The following is a 27,755-nucleotide window of genomic DNA, read 5'->3' as shown; positions in this document are numbered from 1 at the left end:
CCCTATATGCCCCAGCCTGACTTCTATATGACAGAACGTGCACTGTACCCGGGTTCACCAATTGCCCAGCACCCCCTCCATGCAGGAATCTCCACAAAGCCCTAGTTTTTACACTGCAGAAATGGGCACCTCACAATTATATGCTTATTATGCTACCATGTACAAGAAATGGCAAAAAAAACTAAACTAGGACATGAGAACGAAGAATTCTTAATATGCAGAAAATGAACGGGCATGGCACAGCATACAGGACAGAGGCAGGGAAGCTCGGCAAACCGGCTCTGCCTTCATTGTGCACAAGATTGACTTTGCATACTAGCAATGGGGCAATCTCTATAAAAATGACTGGACCGATTTTAGTAAGTATAACATTATCTTTCTCCTGTTCACCTGCAATATAACCCACTGTATTGGGTTTAGTTTGAATAATCTCCTAAACAGGGCCCGGCTACTTAACTGTCCTTAACATGCTTTGGTCCCCACCTTACTGGACCAGAGCAAGTGACTGCCCGCTCAGCCAATTTCCTGGTGCAGCGATGTCCCAACACACCTGTTGATTCGTCACTTGCTCTCATCCAGGATGAGGGAGCGGAAAGTTCCGAGAACGGGCAAGTAGCCCTGTAAAGCTTATAAACCACCACCCCGTGATCAGACCCTTATTCCATACCCTGTGGATAGGCCATACATGTCTGATAGTTTCAGTTCCCCAGAGTACCCCTTTAAGGATGGCAGGGAAAAGGTGAGTTTTTAATATACTCCCCTTTTTAGATTGTAACAACATCTGAATTTGTCTGCCACAGACTATGTTGTTTGGATTATTGTTATTGACTTGATCTTGATACTTTACATAAAGTCTCCCTGGATACTAGTAGTTTATCTTTCTGTTTCGGTCTCTGAAGGCTTCTTTTTTGCGCCACCAATTCTACTTTGTAAGGACATCAGTCATTTTACCCAAAAATCTTTGGCGAAACGGGAAAAAAATCATTGTGCGACAAAATTGAAGCAAAAAACACAATTTTGTAAATTTTGGGGGCTTCCATGTCTACGCAGTACAATTTTCAGTAAAAATTACACCTTTTCTTTATTCTGTAGGTCCATACTGTTAAAATGATACCCTAATTATATAGGTTTGATTTTGTCGTACTTGTGTAAAAAATCATAATTACATGCACGATAATTAATACATTTAAAATTGTCCTTCTGACCCCCTATTACTTTATTTTTCCATGTACGGGACGGTATGAGGGCTAATTGTTTGCGCCGTGATCTGAAGTTTTAATCGGTACCATTTTTGTTTTGCTTGGACTTTTTAATTCCTTTATTACTTTTTTTTTTTTTTTCTTATGGTATAAAAAGGGACCAAAAATCCACTATTTTGGACTTTTGATTTTTTTGCGCATACGCCATTGACCGTGCGGTTTAATTAACAATATTTTTATAGTTTGGACATTTACGCATGCGGCAATACCACATATGTTTATAAATATTTTTTTATATGGGAAAAGGGAGTGATTTAAACTTTTTTAATAAGGAAGGGATTAATGTGTGTGCTTAAACTTTTTTTTAAACTTTTTTTTTTTTTTTTTTTACACTTTTAGTTTCCTTAGGGGACTTTTAGGAGGAATGATTTGATTCCTCATACAGATCAATGTGGTTCCATAGAACCACATTGATCTGTGTGCTCTGCGCTCGATTGATAAAGCCTGGTCCTGCCAGGCTTTATCATTCTGAGCGCCAGAGCTGGCACAGGAGGAGAGGTAAGCCCTCCAGCTACCTCCACAGTGGAACGCCCCCGCAGACCCCCACCCCTGCAGCTCCAGGGGGGCGATCCACCCCACTGGACCACCAGGGATGGGATGAAGGCACCTTTAAACGCCGCTGTCAGCTTTGACAGTGGCGATCTAAAGGGTTAATAGCCAGCCACGGCGATCGCCGCATGTCGGCTATTAACACCGGCCCCCAGCTACAAGAATCAGCTGGGGGCCGGCCGGTATGACGCGGGCTTGAGTCGGGAGCCAGTGTCATACCCCGTTAACGATTTGTGGACGAACATAGACATCCATGGTCGTTAACGGGTTAAATGGAGAAAAAAAATGTCAGATGAGTTTAGCTTTTACGCATTTTCAATGTATCTGTATTCTAATTCCTACTTTGCATTAATGTGGCCTCCATGTGTAGCCACATCTGTCACCCATCTTGCAGAAATTGTTCCTTTTTATATGAAATTTACTTCAGATAATTCAGGAAGACATTACTGCATTTGAACTTTTTTCATATATCAAATGCAGTATATACAGGGTATAAATATCACACATAGAAAGTTGTAGAAAGGTTTTTGTGTCGTGCACCAGAATTTGCAACAAAAAAATCCAAAAAACCCTCCTAACTGTCCACTTTACTCAGAAAACCTGGAAAAAGGACATGGCTGCCAGGTAAAGGGGGCTTGGCCACTGAAAAAGGGAGTGTTCCTGATAGTTTTTTTTAAAATCCCAACATAATTACTAATGTTCTCACATAAATGGGTGGATTTAAGCTATGGCTCAGAGCAGTTGTAAAAAAAAAAAAAAAAAAAAAAAAAGCAAAACACAGGGAAAATTTGTAAATACCATGGAAAAAAATACCTGTCAGGAATAAAAACTCCTCCTGTCAGGCTTAGAAAACTACTCTCCAGGCTTAGTAAATGTGGGCCACTAAGTAGTAAACAGCCGGTCCCAATAACATGTCACATGTTTATGCTCCTGTCATCCCTCATACATTTGTCAGCGCTCATGAGCTCTGTAATAGTTTATAACACAGAAGAGAGGAATGTGTATAGGGATTATTATTGACAATTATGGATGGTGAAGTAATCATGGTCTATTAGCTCTTTTATTATAGATAATTACCAATAATAACATTGTCCTAAATATACTCATACATACATTAGGCCATTTTAGACCTGTTTATTGGGCTCAGTTCAAGTTACTTCCATTGTTCCCACATAGCGTTTTTCTTTGGCCAAAACATTGCAGCTAGGGAGTCGATAGGGATATGGCTTTTTAGTTTTTGTATCTATTTTACCCTTTTTGTGACATCCTTTGTGTCCCTGGCAATTTTTGTAAATTGCAGCATGTGATGGCATTTTTCCACATCTAGACCTCCTATAGGTTAAACATTCATTTGTACATGTATGTGTTTTTGGCTCCCCCCGCAGTTCTTCAATAGAAATCTGTGAAATACATGATAAAAGAATAATGACTTGTAATAAGAAAATCATTTGGAAAAACACTTCTTTTGTATTACCCTTACTATCCCATATCAGTACAAAGTACTCCAAATTGTGAACTTTTATGGGTTCCCATATGTACTGCAATCTCAAGCAAGCAGGAGTCTGTTGTCAAAACACCTGTCTAGTTGAGTTCCTGGAGCCCAGGGTGTAGCTTTAGTTCATTGGTAGGTTCCTGGAGGACCCAAGGTTCCCTATAGCACAGAAGAGGAAACCAATTTGAATATGATAGGTGGGGGTCCCGATTTCAAATTTTGCATTGGGAAAAAAGCTTCAAGTTACACCCTGCCTTGCTCTTTTAAGAGTACCTCTCATGATCTTGTTAAATTTTATAATCCTCCCAGTTCACTGCCCCCATCATGATAAACCACCCCCTGCCTTTATTTTTATAATTTTTTAGTTTTCTACCTTGATATTGCTCTGTATTGACTGCTCAGTCTCAGTCAGATTCACAGACTGGGAAGGGGCATTACCCAGCAGGTGTGACATCATCTGAAGCCATACTGGGGAGAACTTCCTCCCTCACTTTGCTATACACTGCCCAGAGCAGTTTGGTGTGTGAGATGAGCTATTGGCTAAAGGGGGAAATGTTCTCTGGTCAAGTAGGGAGACACCTAGTGGCAGCTTTTTTTAAACACAAATGAAACCTAGAAAACGTCATTATTTTTTTTTAAGCAAAGTACAATAGAAAGATATTTTATTTACCATAAGGAGTGCAATAGCAAAAATTTGTTTTAATCAGAGTGCCCATTTAAGTGTCCTAATAGGTGGAAAAGATGATGGTGGAAACAGAAAGATTTTTGTTTGAAAAATGTGGAGTGTAGAGATTGTGTTGAACATGACAATACACAATATGATTATTATTATTATTATTATAACACATACTTTTTAAGACTAGCCTTGTACCATAAGGGCCCATGTATACTATGGAATTTTTTGCTTAAGATATTCTGGGTGGGAATTCTGTGTGCAGTAAGAATCGGTAGTATGGGCGCTTTGCTCATAAATGGCAATTCCTTTCTAGGTGGGATTCTGCTGAACAAATGAACATGTTCATTCTTTTATGCATTTAACCCCTTAAGGACGCAGGACGTAAATGTACGTCCTGGTGAGGTGGTACTTAACGCACCAGGACGTACATTTACGTCCTAAGCATAACCGCGGGCATCGGAGCGATGCCCGTGTCATGCGCAGCTGATCCCGGCTGCTGATCGCAGCCAGGGACCCGCCGGCAATGGCCGACGCCCGCGATCTCGCGGGCGTCCGCCATTAACCCCTCAGGTGCTGGGATCAATACAGATCCCGGCATCTGCGGCAGTTCATGATTTAAATGAACGATCGGATCGCCCGCAGCGCTGCTGCGGGGATCCAATCATTCATAACGCCGCACGGAGGTCCCCTCTCCTTCCTCCGTGCGGCTCCCGGCATCTCCTGCTCTGGTCTGTGATCGAGCAGACCAGAGCAGGAGATGACCGATAATACTGATCTGTTCTATGTCCTATACATAGAACAGATCAGTATTAGCAATCATGGTAGTGCTATGGATAGTCCCCTATGAGGACTATTCAAGTGTAAAGAAAAATGTAAAAAAATGTAAAAGTAAAAGTAAAAAAAAAGTGAAAAATCCCCTCCCCCAATAAAAAAGTAAAACGTCCGTTTTTTCCTATTTTACCCCCAAAAAGCGTAAAAAACATTTTTTATAGACATATTTGGTATCGCCGCGTGCGTAAATGTCCGAACTATTAAAATAAAATGTTAACGATCCCGTACGGTGAACGGCGTGAACGAAAAAAAATAAAAAAAAGTCCAAAATTCCTACTTTTTTAATACATTTTATTAAAAAAAAAATTATAAAAAATGTATTAAAAGTTTTTTATATGCAAATGTGGTATCAAAAAAAAGTACAGATCATGGCGCAAAAAATGAGCCCCCATACCGCCACTTATACAGAAAAATAAAAAAGTTAGAGGTCATCAAAATAAAGGGATTATAAACGTACTAATTTGGTTAAAAAGTTTGTGATTTTTTTTAAGCGCAACAATAATATAAAAGTATATAATAATGGGTATCATTTTAATCGTATTGACCCTCAGAATAAAGAACACATGTCATTTTTACCATAAATTGTACGGCGTGAAAACAAAACCTTCCAAAATTAGCAAAATTGCGTTTTTCGTTTTAATTTCCCCACAAAAATAGTGTTTTTTGGTTGCGCCATACTTTTTATGATATAATGAGTGATGTCATTACAAAGGACAACTGGTCGCGCAAAAAACAAGCCCTCATACTAGTCTGTGGATGAAAATATAAAAGAGTTATGATTTTTAGAAGGCGAGGAGGAAAAAATGAAAACGTAAAAATTAAATTGTCTGAGTCCTTAAGGCCAAAATGGGGTTAAAGAGATAATTGTAGGGTTGCACCACAGGTCCCAGGATAGGGGCTTTGTACAAAATATTTACTGGCCTTTGATATGTTGTCTGTAGAAACAATCTGTGCTGATTATGCATTTAGATAGTTAATCAAAGAAGTTAATAACTGCACTTACCCAGGTTTCGTTTTCTTTCTTTTGGGAGGAACACGCAGCAGACATGATCTTATAACAGGCTATAGCTGTTTCACACTTGCGTGCCTCTCCTGGCCCAAGAGCCAAATGTGAAACTGCTGTAGTTCACAAGAATGCCTGCTGTACATTCCTCCCTGTGCTAATGGCTGAAGGAAGACCGAAAACAAACCCAACGTGAGTGCTTAGATGCTTCTTTCTCTTGTTATCAAGCTTCTTCCACCACCCACCCCCTCTTCCACCCCACCTCCCCTCACTGCTGCTCAAATAATCTTCTCTGAAGATCAGCTCAGCTCAATAAAAGTCTGTTACATAGTTACATAGTTAGTACGGTTGAAAAAATAAATATGTCCATCAAGTTCAACCAGGGAATTGAAGGGTAGGGGTGTGGCGCGATATTGGGGAAGGGATGGAATTTTATATTTCTTCATAAGCATTAATGTTGTTTTGTTCCAGGAATGTATCTAACCCTGTTTTAAAGCTGTTAATTTTTCTTGCTGTGACCAGTTCCTGAGGTAGACTGTTCCATAAGTTCAAAGTTCTTATGGTAAAGAAGGCGTGTCGCCCCTTGAGACTAAACCTTTTCTTCTCCAGACGGAGGGAGTGCCCCCTCGTCCTTTGGTGGGGTTTAACTTGGAACATATTTTTTGTATGGGCCATTAATATACTTATATACATTTATCATATGCCCCCTTAAACGTCTCTTCTCAAGACTAAACAATTGTTGGTAAGGGGGGGGGGGTAATGGGGGACTCTGTCTCTAATTTGCAGTTCTCTCAGAGCTGATGGACAAAGTCTGTAGAGCAAAAGTCTGAAAAATACCATCTAAATTACATAATAGCTAAAAATAGTGCTGCTCCTCATGTACACACGGGGCAGCTCATCCTGAGAAGTCATCTAAAACAGTGGTTCTCAACCTCAGGGGTACTTAGCAGTTCTCCAAAAGGGAACTTGAAAAAAAACAGTAATGGCAGCCACTGGTTACTGGTCTGGACCACTTTGAAAGAAATGGTAGGCTGATGTCACTGCACCAAGGAGCAAAGCAGGAGTATAGCAAAGGGGAATCGCGGGCACTGGGCTGCTGTGGGCAGTAACTACAATCAGCTTTGTTGCTCCACTGCCCCTGCAGAACGGGAACCTACTGCTATGAGCCATAGCAATAGGTCCCCAGACCAGAGGAGCAGTGGAGCAACAAAGCGTGACAGTATGGATGCCTACAACTATATATATATATATATATATATATATATATATATATATATATATATATATATATATATATATTAGGCAGTTCGGGGGCCTACAGCTATATTTGGGGGCACATAGGGTCCTAACAACTTTATGGGGATGCAAAGTGGGTACTAATACCGTGTGTGACAATAAACATGGAGAGTTTGTAAATAGGTGGGTATTGTACTGCAGAAAGGAGCCAAAATGTTTGTTTGGTTCTGTGGAGAAGTCTTGTATGGAAGAAATCTTAATGGCGGTCTAGGCCAGATAGTGAGGGGAAAAAAAGAAAACAACTCCAGTTAGAGAAGACGTCACCTGTAAATCGTGGGACTGGGGAGGTAGGTAGAGGAACAGGGGGCTGTAATAGAGGAAAGTAAAGCATATGAATTATACTATAATCATTACAAAATGTATAATGGGGGTACAATTTTTTGGGAATGGGCTGTCAAGGAGTACTCAGGCAAAAAAGGTGGAGAACCACTGATCTAAAACGAGAAGTACGCTTTAAGGAATTTGTGTTCATAAATTACTTTTGACCTATACTGTGAGACTGTTCCTACAAAAAATGCCCAGAAATTATTTTACTGGTGGAAATCAGTCTATGGCTATAATTATTACATGTAGCCACTAGTGCAAGGAGTAGATGGCCTGATATTTTAGCTATTAGGGTACAGACATTACTGAATTATTTTATGCTTTCATCTTTTATTAATGTTGCAGTTCCATGACTACAGGTTGTTTGACCCGTCTTCCTAAGACGCCAATATTATTAATGGCACATGATCGGTGGGAGGTCCTGTTACAGATTTTGCTTGAGTTTGCATAGTTCTAACAGGAGATGAATGTACACATCTTGTGATCTGGCCACTGCTGACTGTGTTAGTATACACAGTGAGACCTGAATAATGTTACCATCCTGCATTTTTCAATGTGATACTGTATTTGAAAGCTACTGCAGGTTTCCATCTACTATACATAGTCTGCCAAACATATTTGAATCTAAGGAAATATGACAATTTCATTGGTACATAAGTAACAGATAGTAAACTGATTTTGCTGTGAACAAACTGATATCATATTGTGGGCAGAAGGGTTGTACGTATTGCAGCTCTGCCTGGTGCTAAAAATTCCACACATTCCGGAGATACAGAAATGCAGGAAACTGTAGTTTAAAATAGGAAATGTATTGGAGAGTTGAATTACTGTAGCAGTTTTCTTCCATATTTTGGGGGGTAAAAATGTATTTTAGGCATTAAAAAGGACAAGCCACATCACCAGTCTCTCTAGCTGTGTAACAGAAGGTTGACATCTGCCCCACATGTGTGTGCGGCCATTTAGTAGTTTTCTAAATACATTCCTTAAATATACAACCAAAGGCAATTAATACAGTAAAGTTGAAGTAATGTGTAACTGCAAGTGTTTTTATATTATACGAAATCTACGGCCCATGTGCACTCCATTGTATGCAAATTAAACAAGAAAAAAAGAGGGTGGAGTCACTTTATTATAAAATATATATATTTTATTGATATACATTAAAAGAAATTGTATAAAATCTCACATAGAGGGGAGAACTCCACTGATTGAAGAAAAATGGCGTCACTTCGGATGGTCCATATAACAAATTACATGTATAGTATAAAATGGCTGTTCCTCATGTTGCAACATCCCATGTGTAAAATCCCACTATATATAAGGTGCAAACATAGAAAGAAAATACATACCAATGCAATGTAACAATACACAGAGGACCGCTGGAGAGACGCCACCCCAATGCATGTTTCGGGATGTCTTTTTTCCTGGGAATGGCATCCTCTCAGCAGTAGGGGCATCTTGGCCATGGATTTTAGAACCAGGGAACAGGGAGAAGCAACTGCTGGTGGAGATGGTGATCAGAGAAATGTGGCTTCTTTACAGCACTTAAAGAACACTTCATTGCACAGAAAAGCTAAAATCGCTAATGTACAAACACAACTCAACAATGTGGTCACATCTGAGGAAACGGAGAGCTTCAGAATGAAAATGGGAAAAACAGCATACGGTATGGGAGAAAGAGATATTTCAGAGAAAAAAAGTAAAAAATTGTCACGTGATATACATGACTGTCAAAAAAATACTGTGTATATATGGCAAAGGAAGATGAGCAATGATTCAACAAAGATGCGCTATGTCGGTTTCATCTATCTCCTCAAGCAGTGAATACAGTGGACCATCATATCGTCCTTTATTATTTCAATAACAGACAAAAGCAAAAGAGGAATTTCCAGCTAGACAATTGAAGATTCGAACCTCGAGACGTCTGCACCACGCAATGAAGCGCCCAAGGTAATTAATTTATGTCAATAGCATCTGTCTGAGACTGAAATAGAGGTGCTTGCTAAAGGTATGACATTCTCAATGATTACTCCCTTTGATCATTTTACAGCCTTAAAGGACCTACACATTTTTGCTCATTCATTGATTTTCAAGAAGTGGTATCATAAAAAAGAAAATGTTGCGATTTTCACTACACCTGTTGAAAGACAAGCCATACGTACTTTGGAAGAACTTTTGATGGAACAAGAAGAATCACGCGATGACCAGGTACCAACATGTATAAAACCTAAATCAAAGAACTTTCCTCTTTTGTCAGTTTGTCCAGTTGTCGAGACCTTTGTTAATATGGAGGATAATGAATTCAAGAACATTGACAAACGGGTCCCACATGATAACTTAACTGACGAACAAAGATTAAGTTTAGGGAAGGTGAAGGAGTTAAAGGCAGAAATGTGTGGCCAAGAGATATGTACAAGGCTGAAGCACATAGACAGCTACGTGATAATACATGTTATAAAAATAAAATGACATTTAACCCTGGAAGAAATCCCTGAATGAGCAGAATCTGAACTCATTTCACCCGGACTTCATCGTGCTTTGACTGTACCACGTCCCAGAATACCAACACTGTATTTATTACCAAAGGTGCACAAGAACATCACTAAACCACCCGGAAGACCAATCATCTCAGGTAATGGCAACCTAACAGAAAACATATCGAGGTTTATTGATCAAAAATTAAAACCATTAGTTGAATGCCTTCCCTCCTTTGTAAGGGATACAAATGATTTATTGGGTCGCATTGAGCGACTCCATCTTGGGGAAGACACACTACTGGTGGCAATTGATATCCAATCTTTATATACATGTATACGACATGATGATGGACTGGCTGCAATGGAGTTTTTCCTGAGGAGAAGTAGTGACATCAAACCTGATATGTCTATTTTTTTTGTGCCAACCACTCAAATTTGTGTTAATGCATAATTTTTTTCACCTTTCACGGATGCCTCTACCTTCAGCTCCAGGGCACGGCTATGGGGGCGCCTTGTGTGCCCTCGTATGCCAATCTGTTCCTGGGGCTGTCGGAGACGGATCTATTCCTGTCAGATCATGGGGACGTTTTGATGGAATGTTTCCTTTTTTTGGGCACGGTACATCGATGACGTCCTCATGGTCTGGCAGGGAATGGCCATTGAATTGGAGACCTTTTTATGTCTAAATGAAATCATAACAACAAACATTAAAGTCACATATTCATTTGACAAATTATCCATTCCATTTTTAGATGTTACTCTCTGTTCAGGGATCAAGATGGATTTATTCAAACCAATGTTCACCTTAAACCCAAAGCCACCAATACTTACCTTTATGCTACATCAGCCCATCCGAAACATGTGATAAATGCAGTCCCTATTGGCCAATAACTGAGAATTCAAAGGATCTGTTCTTCGGCCTAAATGTTTGAAGAGCAGGCAAAAATTCTGCAAAGAAGATTCAGGTAAAGGGGGTATAGCCAAAGGTGCCTGAAGAAAGCATATAAACATGCAAAAGAAACATCAAGACACCAACTTCTGCATAGAGAAAAAAAAATGACACTGAGATATATATCTGATTATAATGCATGGGATGACATCAGTGCATTGAAAAACATCTTCCCATTCTGAAGACTGACCCTATCCTTCAACACGATGTACCATCCAGACTACAGATGATAGCAAGACGTTTAAAAAATTTTAAGGATATCTTGGTAAAAACTGAGTACTGTACTTCTACTACCACCATGTTTTTAGTTCTGTTGGCCCTAAAAATGGCTGCTTCCCTTGCGGGAAATGTTGCGTGTCCCAACATTGAAAGAAGTAGTAATTTTGTGGACTCTACTGGACAAAAGACTTTTGAAATTAGACATCACATACTGTGCAACTCTAAAGCAGTTATATATTACGCTTATTGTCCATGACGGAAGATATATATCAGATTAACATCAAGAGCCCTAAAAGTCACAGTACGGGAACACATGCGAGACATTAGACAAGCTTCCACATGTCTGAACACTGACTAATTAAAACCGATTACGTGACACTTTTTGACTGTACATGGCTGTGACCCCAAATTTTTGAAAGTGATGGGCATTGATCAGGTGGATTTGGGGATACGTGGAGATGTACCAAAAGTTCTTGCTCAACATGAAAGTAGATGAATATGGCTGCTTCATAGGTTACAACCTCATGGACTTAATGAGGTATTACCATTTGCCCCATTTCTCTGATTACCTGATGTTTTTTCAGCAGCTTTGCTTTTTACGTAGTTTTTATTGCTTTTAATCTCTGTGTATATTAATGTATTTCTCTGTATTTTTTGTCTCATTGAGCCAGACTGTGCCCTTCTTGTATCTCCCTTGGATTAACAGCTTATATCCGGATCTTGGAGTGAGAGACTTCTCAATAATTTGACCACTATAATCTACAGTATAGGACGGACTGTTACCTGGTGGCTAATTGGACCTGCTTTTTCCCTACCTCTCCCTCCCATCCTTTCCTGCCCCTTTCCTCCTCTGTTTCCTTTCCCCTGTTTCCCTCCCCCTTCCTCCCTCCCCTTCTATTTCCAGGGTTTATTTTCCAACCCTATTTATCACTATCCACATAGTTAATTATTTGCACGTATGACATAATTTTGCCCATAATAATCACATATGTTTTCATGGTTTTTACGTATTTTTTTTCTATATATTTTCATATAAATCACACATTTGCACTTTATTTAGCACATTTTATACTTGAGCATAAAACATTTGTGCATAATAATCCCATGAATTGCACATTTTTATTTACATTTATTCCTTATCTTGTATTAGCAAATTTTTTTAGGTTGCACTTTATATATACACACAATGAATTATATAACACTATCATGTGTACACATATCAAGCAATCCACTAAACATACATATAATATGATTGGTTATGAGTAATATCGTATATGTGTGTGTGTGTGTGTGTGTGTATATATTATATATATATATATATATATATATATATATATATATATATATACACATATACATATAATATATATATATATATATATATATATATATATATATATATATATGTGTGTGTGTGTATATAATATGAAAATGGTTGTTACACATGCACATAGTAATCGTTGGTCCATGAATTATTATTATCACCCCAGGTTCACTTAATAATTATATATGCACTACTTTGTTTTTTAAACAAATTGCTATCATGTTATTTGCCATTTAATACTGTGTATGGTCTATCTCCAGGTCCGGGATCAGTGCAGTGTCAGAGTATTCCTCAGCAGCCCCCGTTCCCTCCGGATGGGTGATTGCTATTGGGATCTCTGATGCTGCACTGACAGTCTGTAGGGCGCATGAGCGGGTCTGCGAGATGGCACTCTTCTGGGTCTGTATCGCGTACAGCCGATCATGTGATGCCGTCATGTGACCGCTCACATGACCAGGCTGGTGATGCAAGTTCCGCAAGCAGCAGCGTCCGCGCATTCCTAGCTACATGAGCCAATGGAAACAGACTTAATCAGGTGGGAATCATTTTAATTAGGTTTCTATTGGCCAGTCCTGGTATAAGATGCCCCTACTGCTGAGAGGACACCACCCCCAGGACAAAGGACATTATACTATGTATTTTAATGTATATCAATAAAATATGTTTTATAATAAGTGACTCTGCCCTCTTTTTCTTGCTAAATTTAAATACATTCCTTACCCATAAGTGGACTTACAGTTTGAGAACGCAATAACAGAGGTAGTTAAAGTAATAGGAGATAAATCTAGTGTAGTTTAATGAAACAAGATCAAACAGTCCTGAAGGCATTTATTAAATATACATTATAGAACTGCAGAGGTTATTTACATTATTTTTCAAGATCACATGAAAGTGTCAGCATCAGAAGCAGGAAAGCAAAGCATCTTGGGACCTAAGTATGTATCATCAACATTTAAATTGAGATGAGGTTTTTGCACCAAGTGACGTAGCCTTGTAATGCAAAATTAGGGCCACACAATTTGGAGAAATTGTGCGATTGGAGGTAAATATTGTGATTTCTAGATGCGATTGTGATCTAATAAACCAATGGGGAAATCCCCCGATTTCATTTCCATCCCCCACATTACATCCCCCCCCCACCCCCCGAATATCACATCTCCCTTGTCACAACATCATTGTGCCGGGGTATGGGGGAAACATAGAAATGCTTGATGTTTACTTAGCCTTGGTCCCCTGTAGGTCTGCCACAGATTCTGTTTTCCTAAATGCAGTCCGGGGTCTTATGACTTACAAGACCATCCTGCTCAGCCAATCATTGGCCTGACACATGACTGCAGCCTTGGTCTGGATGGGAAAAGTCCTGGAACCATTTTCTTGTCAGGAGCACAGAGAAGATACCAGGATTGTTCAGAGGAGAACAGGATCTGTTTCAGACCTGCAAGGATTGGGGCTAGATGAGCATCAGGTTTTTTATGTTTGCCCCGCATCTCTGATTACTTTACAGTGTTTCTCAACCAGGGTACCTCTAGCTGTTGCAAAACAACAGCTCCCAACAATCGCAATTTGATTGCTATATTTTGTGCAACCCTAGGTAAAATGCTAGATTCTTGAGCAAAAAAGAATATAGTGACACGCATGATTCAGTTGCAAAAGCAGTCCATTATTTAAAAAATCCATAACGAAAAAGGACAGCTTAGGATGTGGACAGAGGCCTTGTGGCGTGAAACATTGGTTTCTACCGAACTATAATACCCTGTTCACATTGACATATTTGGATCTGGAGATTGCAGTGCCAGCGAAGTACCTCAAAATGCTATGTACTGCAAATATTTCTGGTACTAAATGTGGAAAATGTTGAAAAAAAATAGGCAGATATGCAGACAATATATACTTGGAGGATCATGACTAATAATGGGAAGATGGTAGAAAAACGTAACTTTTGTACTTTTGTATTAAAAAAAATTATAATAAAATAAATAAAATAGATAAAAATAATAATCTATAAATATAGCCATAATTTAAAGAAATAGCATCAGTGGAGAGTCTGACCCCTGCAAATCATGCATATCAGAAGGAAGGAACCCTTTACAGTGTTATGCTAAGCCTAGAGGCCATATGTGCAGCTGGACATAGCCTTGAAAAACAACACCGTTCATGACGGTCATTGAATATCTGTCCTGTAATATAAAGATTACACCTGAATAAACAACATGATAAATTTTCCTGTAACAATGTGTTAATTGGATTCACAACTTTGCAGCCAATTATCACCTATCCTTATTTAGTTGTATTATTGGAAAACTAAGTACATTTCTTGTTACTTTTGCCTGTTGTTTTGCTTGCAGGTCAACCTCATATATAAAAATATTTTTTTTTTTTATAAATATTGTCGTTTGCTATTTTGCTGCAGCTTAAAAGATTAAAGTGTAATTTGGCTAAAAGCATTTATTATATGTATTAATATTAATGATAATCATAATATAGCTTTTAATTTATTACTATTATTATGAATAATAATAGTGTTTGGTCCACAGTGACAGCCACTTTTTTTTTATTTTTTTATTATTTCAATTAAAGGGGTACTGCAGTTAAAAGTAACTTATCCGCTATCCACAGGATAGGGGATAAGTGTGATTGTGGGGAAGTCTTACCACTGGGATTCCCCGTGATCTCCTGCATGGGCCCCAACTCTCTGAAAGGAGCTCTTTCTCAAGTGCTCCATTCATTCTCTATGAAAGAGCCAAGACCCAAGTGCTGTATTTAGACATCTGACACTCCCATAGAAATTAATGTAGCCTGTGTTGACCCCAGCTCAAGGGAGTCCCAGCTGTAGGACCCCCAAGCCCCCCACCCCCACCCTGCAATCAGACATTTGTCCCCCTATGCTGTGGATGGGGATGTTACTTTTCGCTGCAGTACCCCTTTGAGTGTAATATATGATTGGACAAGCTCTTTTATTATATGTACAGAAGTAATATTTACTGCACTAGACAAATCTCCCAGAAACGCAATGTAAATAAGGCACTGATTTTATAGATGTGGTTATTGTATGGCTAAAAAATAGACAGAAATGTAGGAAAGTTAAGGCTGCTAAGATTTTATATCCACTGCCGTGTCTGGCTCATAAAACTGCCACAAGAACTTCATGTGTGTTCCAGTAATGTTATGTTCTCATTGATATATTTATATATATATTTTTTTTCTGTTCTCTTCTGTTTGCAGGGCAGCAAAGGACATTATAGATACCATTGGCAGAGCCACAATGTTAAGCACAGTGGAGTGGATGATATGGTCCTGTTGTCCAAAATTTCTGAAGATTCTATAGTGGAAAACTTGAAAAAACGCTATATGGATGATTTCATCTTTGTATCCTTTTGTCTATTGTGGTGTTTTACACTGGATCAATGAAGTAACACACAGGTTTTTCTTGCAGAGTGTATATCATTTTACTTCAGCGAATTGCTGGACAGGAGATTATATCTGCTTGGTGCTACTCATATCAAATGTACTGTCTTACATTTCTATTTGGAAAGCCTTTAGTCCTGTTTTCTCATGTTTGAAATGGCTTAGACATGGTCGTAGATTTACTATTGCAAACGTGCTAAAATGTTGCGTCTAAAATAAAGACGTTTAAAACAACTTCTGCCCCATTTACTATGTGTTTTAGACACTTTTGTAAACACTTTTCCGCTACGTTCAAAAAGGGGACACAGCCTGGTGCCCGCACTACACACTGAATAGGGCTAGAGGCAGTTGGCTCCGTTCACTGTGTAGTGGTGGTACCTTATTACTGCAGCTCAGCTACTACGCAATGAACGGACCAAACTGCTTCTGGCCCTGTTTAATTTGTTGTATGGGTACTGCCGATCACTAGAGGTGCTGGGTGTCAGCAACCCGCCAACCAACAATTGATGGCCTATTCTGAGGAAAGGCCATTAATCATATTAGCCCAGAAAACCCCTTTGGCCAAGTATATATTTTTAGGTTTGCTTAGTATATGCTGGAATTCCCCATTTTTAGCTATATTAAAAATATATTCCCTGCTGTATGCTGTTTGAATCATAGTCAACGAATGGAGAGTACATTTAAATGGGCACTGTCAGATATAAAAACTTTTGATATGTTGTAAAGCATGCAAAACCAATAGGTTTTTCAGTTGCTTTCATTGAAAAAATTTCAATATTTCATACTGAAAAGCCAGTCAAAAAACTGCCTCCCTGCCTCCTGGGATACATACCAGCCTGGCTGTGTCCACTTGTCATGACCTAAGTCATGGACCCACTTCATAATTGACAGGTGTGCAGATGTAAAGCTGCTGTGATCGGCTCAATCACTGTCTGTGTTTACTTCACAGTCTACCTGTGTGAGGAGAAGGGGGGAGGGGTGGGAGCACACTGCTGCCTGTGAGCAGATGATGAAAGAAGCTGGTGACTGAAGATGGGGACTGAATGGAGGAATTTTTGTTTAAAAAGTCAGTGTCCCTGCATGTATATATGTGTGTGTGTGTGTGTGGATATATATGTATGTGTGTGTAAATCTGTGTTGTCTAGGTAATGTGCATGTGTATGAATAAATTAAGTCAACGTGTGTGTGTGTGTGTGTGTGTGTATCTAATACAGGGGGACTACAATCATATGCCTCCAGCTGTTGCAAAACTACAACACCCAGCATGCCTGCACAGCCAAATGATGGTTGGGCATGCTGGAAGTTGTAGTTTTGCAACAGTAGGAGGAACACAGCCTGCAGCAACACTGCTGTAAATCTGAGTTTTACCAATCATATGCCTTCAGCTGTTGCAAAACTACAACTCAAAGGATGTGTGGGCATGCTGGGAGCTGTAGTTTTGCAAAAGCTGTAAGCACACAGTGTGTGTGTGTGTGTGTGTGTGTGTGTGTGTGTATAGCATAAAACCAGAAAGGAAAGGGTTTCAGATGCTCCCTCCCCAGACCAGTGACTGAGGAGAGTGAGGGAGGAGGAGCGGTTATCACAACATTAAGGTAATTCAGAAATAAAGCTAATTCTGAGAGAAATATAGGTCACAGACACATAAACATTATATGTACATGATCAGGATGAGATACTGAGCAACATACACCCTTTTTTTTTGGGGGGGGGGTGATCTGACAGGTACGCTTTAACTTCATGACAGTGTTTCTGATGCCTTTTAAGCCACTTGGAAATAAAATGTTACTAAAACTCATAGAATGTATATCCTATATTTACACAAATATTGGAAACGGCCAGCTATAATAAGAATTAGTTACAATAGCACATGAAAATATTTTTACATTGTATTACAAATCTCACTACTGAAACCATTTAGACTCAGCAGAATCTAATATGGATATGTTACTGTTTCCCATCACTTTAGAACCTCCAATTAAAAAAAAAAAAAAAAATGTATAAAATTGTTTTTTTTTCTATATATTTCCCACTGGGTTTGAAATGATCAGCTTAGTATAGTCTTTTGTGATTAGAGCTTCAGTGTTAAGGCTTTCAGAGAGATTGGTGTCAATTTGTAGTCATGAAAAGTGGAGCAGATGCTACCAACCAATCAGATTGCTCCTCTAATTTTTCAGAGGTCCTCTGGGAAATAAAATCAGTGTCCTGATTGGTTAGGGCATCTTTATTGTGCATCCATTCAGCTGTGAGCCATGTCATCTTATCAGTAGGTATAATAAACAGGAAAGGGAAAAATAGGAGATTTGTAGCCCATTATGACAACTACCAGTTGAAGAACACTCTCCACTTTAAGTAAAGAAAACACTAGGTGATATACCATATTTTCCGGCGTATAAGACGACTGGGCGTATGAGACAACTCAAAACTTTTACAGTTAAAATATAGAGTTTGGGATATACTCACTTTACCATTGTTCCCCCACACTAGGTTGTCAGCATAGTTCCCCCACACTAGGTAGGCAACCTAGTTCCCCCCCCCCCCCCCACATTAGGTTGTCAGCCTAGTTCCCCTACATTAGGTTGTAGTTCCCCCACATTAGGTAGGCAGTATAGTTTCCCCCACATTAGGTTGTGGTTCCCCCACATTAGGTTGACAGTATAGTTTCCCCCACATTAGGTTGGCAGTATAGTTCCCCCACATTAGGTTGTAGTTCCCCCCCCCCCCCACATTAGGTTAGCAGTATAGTTCCCCCACATTAGGTTGTAGTTCCCCCCACATTAGGTTGGCAGTATAGTTCCTCCTTATTAGGTTGTAGTTCCCCCACATTAGGTTGTAGTTCCCCCACATTAGGTTAGCAGTATAATTTCCCCCACATTAGGTTGTAGTCCCCCCCCCCCCCCCACACACACACACACATACACACATTAGGTAGGCAGTGGACCCCACAGACATACAGCCTTCAGCCATACAGTGTTTGGCTGGAGGCTGTATGTCTGTGTACTGCCCCACTTCAGTGCTGACCACCACAATCTACTGTTATGGCCTATAGGCCATAGCAGTTGGTCCCGGGACCGGAGGAGCGGTGGTCGTTGCACCGAAGATGACATGCAGGTAACTTACCATGCCTGTGCGTCCTCACTGCTCCGCTTCACTCTGCTGTAGCTATGAGCGCACGCAGTGACGTCAGTGAGGTCCCTGTGTGCGCTACCTCCTGGCGGCCCCTGCATTTTAAAAGTTAACACGGGGCTGTAGTAAGGTAACTGGGACATCTTTGTGTCCCAAAAAGATCTTTCGGGACACATGGATGTCCCGAATGTGACGGGGGAAGTTCATCTCGGCCGGGACGCCCGGGGTATGGATAATCCATACCCCGAGCGTCTTGGCGGACTGCAGCACCCAGCGTATAAGACGACACCCCACATATAAGACGACCCCTGACTTTTGAGAACATTTTTGTGGGATTAAAAAGTTGTCTTATACTCTGGAAAATACGGTAAGTCTTTGAGTTGTATTCTCCATACAAGGTGTGAATCATTCTGTTTAGCTGTTTTATTATATTTCTGTGTGCAAAAGCTTTGTGATGTCAAATATGCCATTACAGCTCCCACATGAGCAGTCTTCCTACACTCCCCAGTGCAAGTGATACTCCCTTATCACTATAGCACTAGCACATGGGTCATCAAATCCTTTAGATACCGGATAACATGTTTTCAGCAGAGTACCCCTGTAAGGGCTCTATCCCAACAGTTATGGGATGACATAACAACTTGACATCAGAGGCCACCTAAAGGACCTATAGATTCTTGCACATGTTTTTTTAAATACACATGTAATACTGCAGCTTTCTAAGTTTTTTTTTTTTTTTTACTTATTAACTGTCCTGTGCTTGTATATACAGTTTATGTATGTAAATCAGTTTATTAAGTGTACAACTGTTTTGTGGTGGAAAAGAGGGACATTCCATTGATGTGAGTTGAGTTCTTGAACCCACAGAGGATTAGAATAGCATTCAATAGGCCCTGAATGAACTGATTGTTTATGTGTGCAGTCATGAATGAGTGTTAAACTGTGCTGCTTTAAACTGGGATTATTCGACACGCGATCAAATGGTGCTATTGTTTATCTACAAACTGTTCTGTCCATGAGGGATGTTCTAGTAAAAGTGAATCTGTGCTGAATGTCCATAGATCTCTGCTCTCGCCAAAGGGACATATTTACTATAAATATTTCACAACTGACTTTTTGTTTACATGACACCATGCATTTTAGACTTTGTATATGAACTATTTTAGGTTATGTGTCTCACCCAAAGACTGATTTATTGCCATATGGAAGTACACTTATGTAGGCTGTGTTCCCTTTTTTTTCCCTCACAATGTATATTTTATGCATAACATCTTCATTGTCATTTGACATTAATTGTCCCGTATTTTCTGTGTACTTCTTCTTTTCAATGCCATATACCTTCTTTAAGTTCCTGTTTCTTATAGATTGCTAAAATACACTGTATTATCATAGGCTTGTTTACTGATTTAACATGGTTTTTGATTGAAGCATGGGGCGTTAAAGAGAATGTGTGTAGCCTAGATTCTTTATTTGTCCTGATAGAGTGAAACATGTTTTCTAATTAATTCTGTATTTTCTGGTACTTTATTTTACTTGCACTATTTTCTTTTACTTTATTTTGCTTGCACTATTATGGTGGTTGCCATCTTGCCTGAGCTGTTAACAGATTTTAGAAATATGCTTTATAGCAAGCCCCATGGCAATTGACTATACAGTAATGGACTATACAGTTAACTATACAATAGACAGGAGCTGTCTAAATGACATGCATAGGAGATGTTTCTGGACATGCTTTAGGCCTTTGAAGAGGAGTAGGCGGCTGAGCTATGAACATCTACTATAGTGATATGCTTTACAGCAGAACCCATGGGCATTGACAACAAAAGACTAAACATGACTCAGATGAATTAAAGACTGCACTGAGCATTCTCTGTGACCTTTTCAGATGTCATTTTACAGGGAGGCAGTGGTGCAGATTTCTGCTGTATATGGCTTTAATGTTTAACCAGTGTTATCTATCTTACTGATGTCACCTTTCACTGTACATCTATTAGAAGTTTGTTCCAAGCACCCACTGCTCTTGCAGTGAAATAATAATTTTGCATGGATTTTCCAAACAGTTCTGATTGTGCCACTTTGTTTTAATGTTTAGTTTCTTACTAAAACCACTTTCCTTCTGAACAATATTTAAATGTGCATTGTCATTTTAAAAACTTTTAATGTGTCCTGGAGACATGCTAAAAGTTTTTGTTTTGTAGAATTAGCTGGGCGAACTGTGTGCTTAGCGTGTTCTTCCCTGTTGTTCATTACCAAGACTGTCATAAAGTAAGCCTATAGGACCAACTCGCTCACCTAGTCACTGATTGTTTTACTGCTATAATGACAGGGCCTCTTTAAGGGTGCGTTCCCACTTGCATATTGCTGCATATTTTCCAAAGCTTAGTTTGTAGCAAAATCAGCTGCAGAAAATCTGTAGCAAAATTTGCACGCGTGAATGGACTCTAAGGGTACGTTCACATATGCATATTTTTGCTGCATATTTGCTTCAGCAGATTTTGCTGCCCACTGAAGTCAATGGGAGGCAAAACATGCTGAAGCAGATCTGCAGCAGAAAATATGCAGGTGTGAACGCAACCTAAAGGGGTATTTTGGTGCTAAAAAGGAAATCCTATATTGCTGGATCCATAGTAAAAAAAAAAGGGAAAAAAATATATACGGTACTCATATTTATCTACCACCAATCCCACTGCAGCTCCTGTTTCATCTGTTTCCGGTCCTCTGCTGCTCCTGTCTTTTGCCTTTTTCCGAGATAAAAGCTCGAAGCAGGCCCTGCCCTCTGTAGCGGCCCAACATGGTCAATGATTGGCCTAGTGGGCAGGCCCTGCTCCTAGATCTTGTCTTGTAAGCAGGCAGAAGACTGGAAGCAGACTAAATGGGAGCTGCAGTGACACATGCAGGGGGCCAGAGGTAGGTGACAAAGTTTTGGGTATGTTGTTTTTTAATTTATTTATTTTTTTCTGTTGCCCCAGATGATAACTTAATATGTTTGAAGATCCCCATCTACTAGCTTCAGGCGGCCCCTGCTCTGGGCGGGGGTTGTGACATGCCTCTGTATAGTAATGCTGGGGCTCTAAATAGGAGATCATGGGGGGCCCTAGCAGACCCCCCGTGATCTAAAACTTATCCTCTATCCAATGGATACGTTTTTTTACATGATACTTGTCCTTTAATCTTTAGCAATTCAACATATTGGATTTAATACAGTTTTATTTAAGCAATTGTAACTACCGTATTTACTTCTTGACCATAACTGCTCCCAGACTTACATTGGACCAGTTTTGATCTCTGTGAATCCATTTAAACAAATGCCTTACTTTGGAGACAAGGAAGTTGAAATGTACCAAGGAGCTGTAAGTATGACATTTACTATGGTTAGAGTGCTTTTTATTCCCACTGTATAATATAAGCTTCCTAAACACCTACATGTTATAAGCGATTTGGAGTGTCTTGTCCAATTGCAGTTGTTCTTGACATTGTTGAGATAAAATCACATTACCTATGTTTCCTTCTATAGAAAGATTGTGTGTAAAATCCTGAGATTTCTCCCATGGCCTCTTTTCCCAACTTTTTCTACTGGAAAGTTGAGGTCATGCACTATTTACCATATTTGCAAAATTTCAACATGAGTTGCAGTTGACCAAATGCTGCTGTAGCGTCATGTTCCAAAATGTTTATTCACAGATAGGAATATGGATAGATATACAGTCATGGCCTTAAATGTTGACACTAGAGAGGAGCAAAGTTACACTGATTCGATTCATCACAAACTTCTCAGCTCGGCGGGTGCTGACTTTAGCCTGGATAAATTAGTTCAGCTTTCAGGTGCTCCGGTGGGCTTTAAAAGGTGGATACAGACCTAGGAGACTCTCTCCCAGGACTGTATCCACCTTTTCCAGCCCACCGGTGCACCTGAAAGCTGAACTAATTTATGCAGCCTAAAGTCAGCAACCGCCGAGAAGTTCGTGACGAATCGAATCACTGTAACTTCGCTCATCTCTAGATGGCATCCCTGAAATTTTTCAAGAAAATGAAGTATTTCTCACAGAAAAGGATTGCAGTAACACGTTTTGCTATACACATGTTTATTCCCTCTGTGTGTATTGGAACTAAACCAAAAAAAGGAGGGAAAAAAGCAAATTGGACATAATGTCTCAGCAAACTCCAAAAATGGGCTGGACAAAATTATTGGCACCCTTTCAAAATTGTGGAAAAATAAGATTGTTTCAAGCATATGGTGCTCCTTCAAACTCACATGAGGCAAGTAACAGGTGTGAGCAATATAAAAATCACACCTGAAAGCATAAAAAGGAGAGAAGTTCACTTAGTCTTTGCCTTGTGTGTCTGTGTGTTCCACACTAAGCATGGACAACAGAAAGAAGAGAACTGTCTGAGGACTTGAGAACCAAAATTGTGGAAAAATATCAACAACCTCAAGGTTACAAGTCCATCTCCAGAGATCTAGATTTGCCTAACATTATTAAGAAGTTTGCAACTAATGGCACTTTAGCTAATCTCCCTGGGTGTGGATGGAAGAGAAAATTGATGAAAGGTGTTAACACAGGATAGTCCGGATGGTGGATAAGCAGCCCCAAACAAGTTACAAAGATATTCAAGCTGTTCTGCAGTGTCAGTGCAAACTATCAGTTGACATTGAAACAAAATTAAAATCTATGGCAGGAGACCCAGGAGGACCCCACTGCTGATACAGAGACATAGAAAAGCATGACTACATTTTGGCAAAATAAACTTGAGTAAGCCGAAGTCCTTCCAGGAAAACGTCTTGTGGACAGATTAGAGCAAGATAAAGCTTTTTGGTAAAGCACATCATTCTACCGTTTACCGAAAACAGTACCTACAGTGAAATATGGTGGAGGTTCACTTATATTTTGGGGTTGCTTTGCTGCCTCTGGCACTGGATGCCTTGCACACATTCAAGGCACCATGAAATCTGAGGATTACCAACAGATTTTGGTTCGCAATGTACAGCCCAGTGTCAGAAAGCTGGGTTTGCGTCCGAGATCTTGGGTCTTCCAGCAGGACAATGACCCAAACATACGTCAAAAAGCACCCAGAAATGGATGGCAATAAAGCGCTGGAGAGTTCTGAAGTGGCCAGCAATGAGTCCGGATCTAAATCCCATTGAACACCTGTGGAGAGATCTTGAAATTGCTGTTGGGAAAATGCACCCTTCCAATAAGAGAGACCTGGAGAAGTTTGCAAAGGAAGAGTGGTCCAACATTCCGTCGGAGAGGTGTAAGAAGCTTATTGATGGTTATAGGAAGCGACTGATTTCAGTAAATTTTTCCAAAGGATGTGCAACCAAATATTAAGTTAAGGGTGCCAATAATTTTGTCCAGACCATTTGTGAAGTTTGGTGTGACATTATGTCCAATTTACTTTTTTTCCTCCCTTTTTTTGGTTTAGTTCCAATACACACAAAGGGAATAAACGTGTATAGCAAAACGTATTACTGCAATCCTTTTCTGTGAGAGATACTTCATTTTCTTGAAAAATTTCAAGGGTGCCAACATTTACGGCCGTTACTGTATATACTTTTTATTGTAATATCTTCAAGTAGGGCAGGAATTCCAGAGGTAATTCAAATCCCATGCAATTTCCCTGACAGCCTAATGTCAGCTGGTGTTGGCTACTGGTTTACACAAATAGAATGGAATTTCCGAACATATAAATAAAAATTCCCAAACACTACCTTAGATACCATGCTAAAACATGAGATTATTGCAGAGTATTTTTGTTACATAATTCTTTTATTACATTCTCATATGTTAACCATGCAAAGATCTTTACATTCTTATCTGTCTTTTTCCCTGCTATGCATATATTATGTACATAAAAGATAAGAATAACCACAGCAGTATTATATAAGTTCCTATAATGAAAGCCCATCGACGTCACAAATGAGAAATATGATCTGGATTAGGCCACGTTTTACTATGTGTTCGTGAGCAGCAACAAAGACAGATCTATTTGTGCACTGATCAAACATATTTATTATTATTTAGCGCTAAGAGGAAATCAGTAAGAAAAGATAAAAAAGAAGTCACAGTTCAAAAAAAAGATGAATCAAACGATCTGTACAATGAGTCCAATGAAATCCAGCTGGTTACTTCCTCTCCTCCATAGAATAGAAGAATGAAAGCAGATCTGTTAAAATGCTGATAATGTCAGTGCTGGCAAGTCTATTGGGTTTCTTTCTTTCATCCTAAATGTAAAAGGCTCTGCTTCACATGGTACCTGTGGGTTATTATTTCATAAATACATGTATCAACAGATTTCTTATAGAGAAGATACTGTAGGTTACTACGGTTTTAGCCAGTAACTAGCCTTTATAAAGAATAGCCAACCCTATCCTGCAAGTACAAATATTCTCCCTCACCTTTACCACATGCCTCCAGATAGCATGCAGAACTACATTTTAGTGGAACTAGTTGCAAAGAATAATATTTTACAATAGAAATATTCAGAAGATTCAAAATATATAGTTACCAAACCATATTCATTGTACTTGCATGTGGTCTGTCATTTACAAACTTTAATGACTTTCTCTGTCTTCTAGTCACTGTCCAAAGGTCCTTGTGAACCACATTTACTGCACTGTACTTCCAGTATGTCCACTGGTGTTTGTCACTTTTTATGTATCTTCTTAAGTGCATGTTTAACATTTTGCATGTTTACATGCAGTTATAATCTACATTAAAGGGGTATTCCGGGCAAAAACATCTTATCCCCTGTCTCCCGGCAGCAGCCCGCATTCTATGCGTAGCTGCATCTGCAGTTTCGGAAACCGCCGGGATACCGAGACGGGGACGTGACGTCACGCCACGCCCCCTCCTTTCATGTCTATGGGAGGGGGCGTTGCGGCCGTTACGCCCGCTCCCATAGAAATGAATGTAGGGGGCATGGCGTGACGTTGTGTCACCGTCTTGGAAGCCCGGCAGTTTCCGAAACTGCAGATGCAGCTACGCATAGAATGCGGGCTGCTGCATGGAGGTCCCAACGGCGGGCCCCCCGCGATCTGACATCTTATCCCCTATCCTTTGGATAGGGGATAAGATGTTTTTGCCCGGAATAGCCCTTAAGAGTGTAGGCAACTTTGTTGAAACAATGCAATTTTTTTTTATTGAAGGCCCAAGGTTGGCCAAAAAAGCAAAAACCCTCCACAGAAGGAAAAGGGGCCCAGTAGCCATTCCAAAGTCTTCTGAGCAGGCGATCTTGCTGACAAAGATGGAATCCCATCTGTGCTCTTGTTTGCAACCCAAGCATCTAAAAGAGCTTAAAAATCCCTTTGACTCCCTTCCTCATTTTGGGGGTAAGGAACATATGGGGGAGATTATCAAAACCTGTCCAGAGGAAAAATTTACCAGTTGCCCATAGCAACCAATCAGATTGTTTCTTTCATTTTTAAAGAGGCCTGGGAAAAATGAAAAAAGCGATCTGATTGGTTGCTATGCACAACTGAACCACTCTTTAGACAGGTTTTAATAAATCTCCCCCATGGGCCCTACACCTTTAAACCTGGGCAATCCCCAGGGGCACCACACTATTTATTTATTTATTTTTTTTTCTGGGGCCCACCTAATCGGCACTCCAAGTATACTTTATCTCAGGATTTCAGGCTACCTGATCGACACCCAAGTGTTAGACTTCGTTTACACAATGGGGCTTATTGACTAACGTGATCACGACTCTTTTTTTTTTTTTTTCTCGGGTTTTGCTCCCAAATTGTGTTGCACGTTCCATGCGACACAATTTGCGACCAAAAAAAACAAAACCCTCCATTTTACACGAAAAACCAGAAAGGGGGGGGGGGCATGGTCCTGACAAAAGGGGCGTGTCCCTGACAGTTTTGAAAAATCCAAACATATTTACTAAAGCTTCCACAGAAAATGTGGTGGATTTTAGCTGGGAAAAACCCGACAGATCAGAGCAGTTGTAAAAAAAAAAAAAAAAAAAAAAAAAAAAAAGCAAAAGGTAGGGAAAAGTGCAAAATGTAGGGAAACCTTAGTAAATACCTTGGGAAAATACCTGTCGGAAATCAAAACCCATAAAGAAAACTACACTTCACTCTTAGTAAAGAAACCCCAATGTATTTTGGTTATATTTTGGTCACTTTTTTTTTTTTTTTTTTTTTTTATTATTATTATTATTTTTTTTTTTTAAGCAAAATCAAGAGTGGATCCAAAAAGGAAAGATGGAACTCCTTTCCATTAGGCTATATTCACTCAGTATAAGGTTATATTCACACAGTGTAAGGGTATGCTCACAGAGTATGAAAAAATAAATAAATACATAGATTAATAAAATAAACCCTCCAAAAAGCCCTAAAACAAACTCTGACATGTAACTTCTTTTCTCAGTGCTGCTTTTTTTTTTGGCCAATTTTCCATTGAAGTAATGGGTGCATAGTTGCTGCATTGATAGCACTGTTTCTGAACATTTCTCAGTTAAGTCTATTGGAGCTTGGAATCAGGTAGCAGATTTATAAAAACCTGTGTACAGGAAGTGGCGCAGTTGCCCATAGCAACCAATAGCTTCTTTCATTTTTCAGAGGCTTTTTCTGCAACTGCACCACTTTCTCTGCAGAGATTTAAATAAATCACCCATCAGGTTTCTTTTCAGGGCTTCTTTGGGTGAGGTTTTTTTTTATGTACACTCTGAACATGCCCTATACTGTGTGAACATATCCCTTTACTGAGTGAATACGGTATATCCTAATGGAAAAACTCCTCTTTTTTCATTGTTGGTTCAGGTGATGAAAATGAGCACCTAAAATACACTGTCTGAACATATCCTAAAACAGCTTGTTT

At 39.5% G+C, this 27,755-nt stretch overlaps 1 protein-coding gene across 2 annotated transcripts in view; it reads left to right on the top strand.

The window, feature by feature from the left end:
- Positions 1-27,755, top strand: part of MYO1E (myosin IE) — a 160,477-nt gene that overhangs the window by 51,740 nt on the left and 80,982 nt on the right. Inside the window, exons 1-3 of one of the 2 annotated variants that reach the window (XM_056572454.1) lie at positions 9,493-9,638; positions 15,622-15,765; positions 22,188-22,277. In XM_056572454.1, the coding sequence (XP_056428429.1) occupies positions 9,609-9,638; positions 15,622-15,765; positions 22,188-22,277 (264 nt within the window). In that variant the 5' untranslated portion in view covers positions 9,493-9,608. Of the gene's footprint in view, positions 1-9,492; positions 9,639-15,621; positions 15,766-22,187; positions 22,278-27,755 lie in introns of those variants that run through there. The other variant, XM_056572455.1, reaches the window with a different exon arrangement.

The sequence above is a fragment of the Hyla sarda genome, chromosome 4, assembly GCF_029499605.1.
Source record: "Hyla sarda isolate aHylSar1 chromosome 4, aHylSar1.hap1, whole genome shotgun sequence".
NCBI lineage: Eukaryota > Metazoa > Chordata > Amphibia > Anura > Hylidae > Hyla > Hyla sarda.
This window is presented reverse-complemented; position numbering and strand designations above follow the sequence as displayed.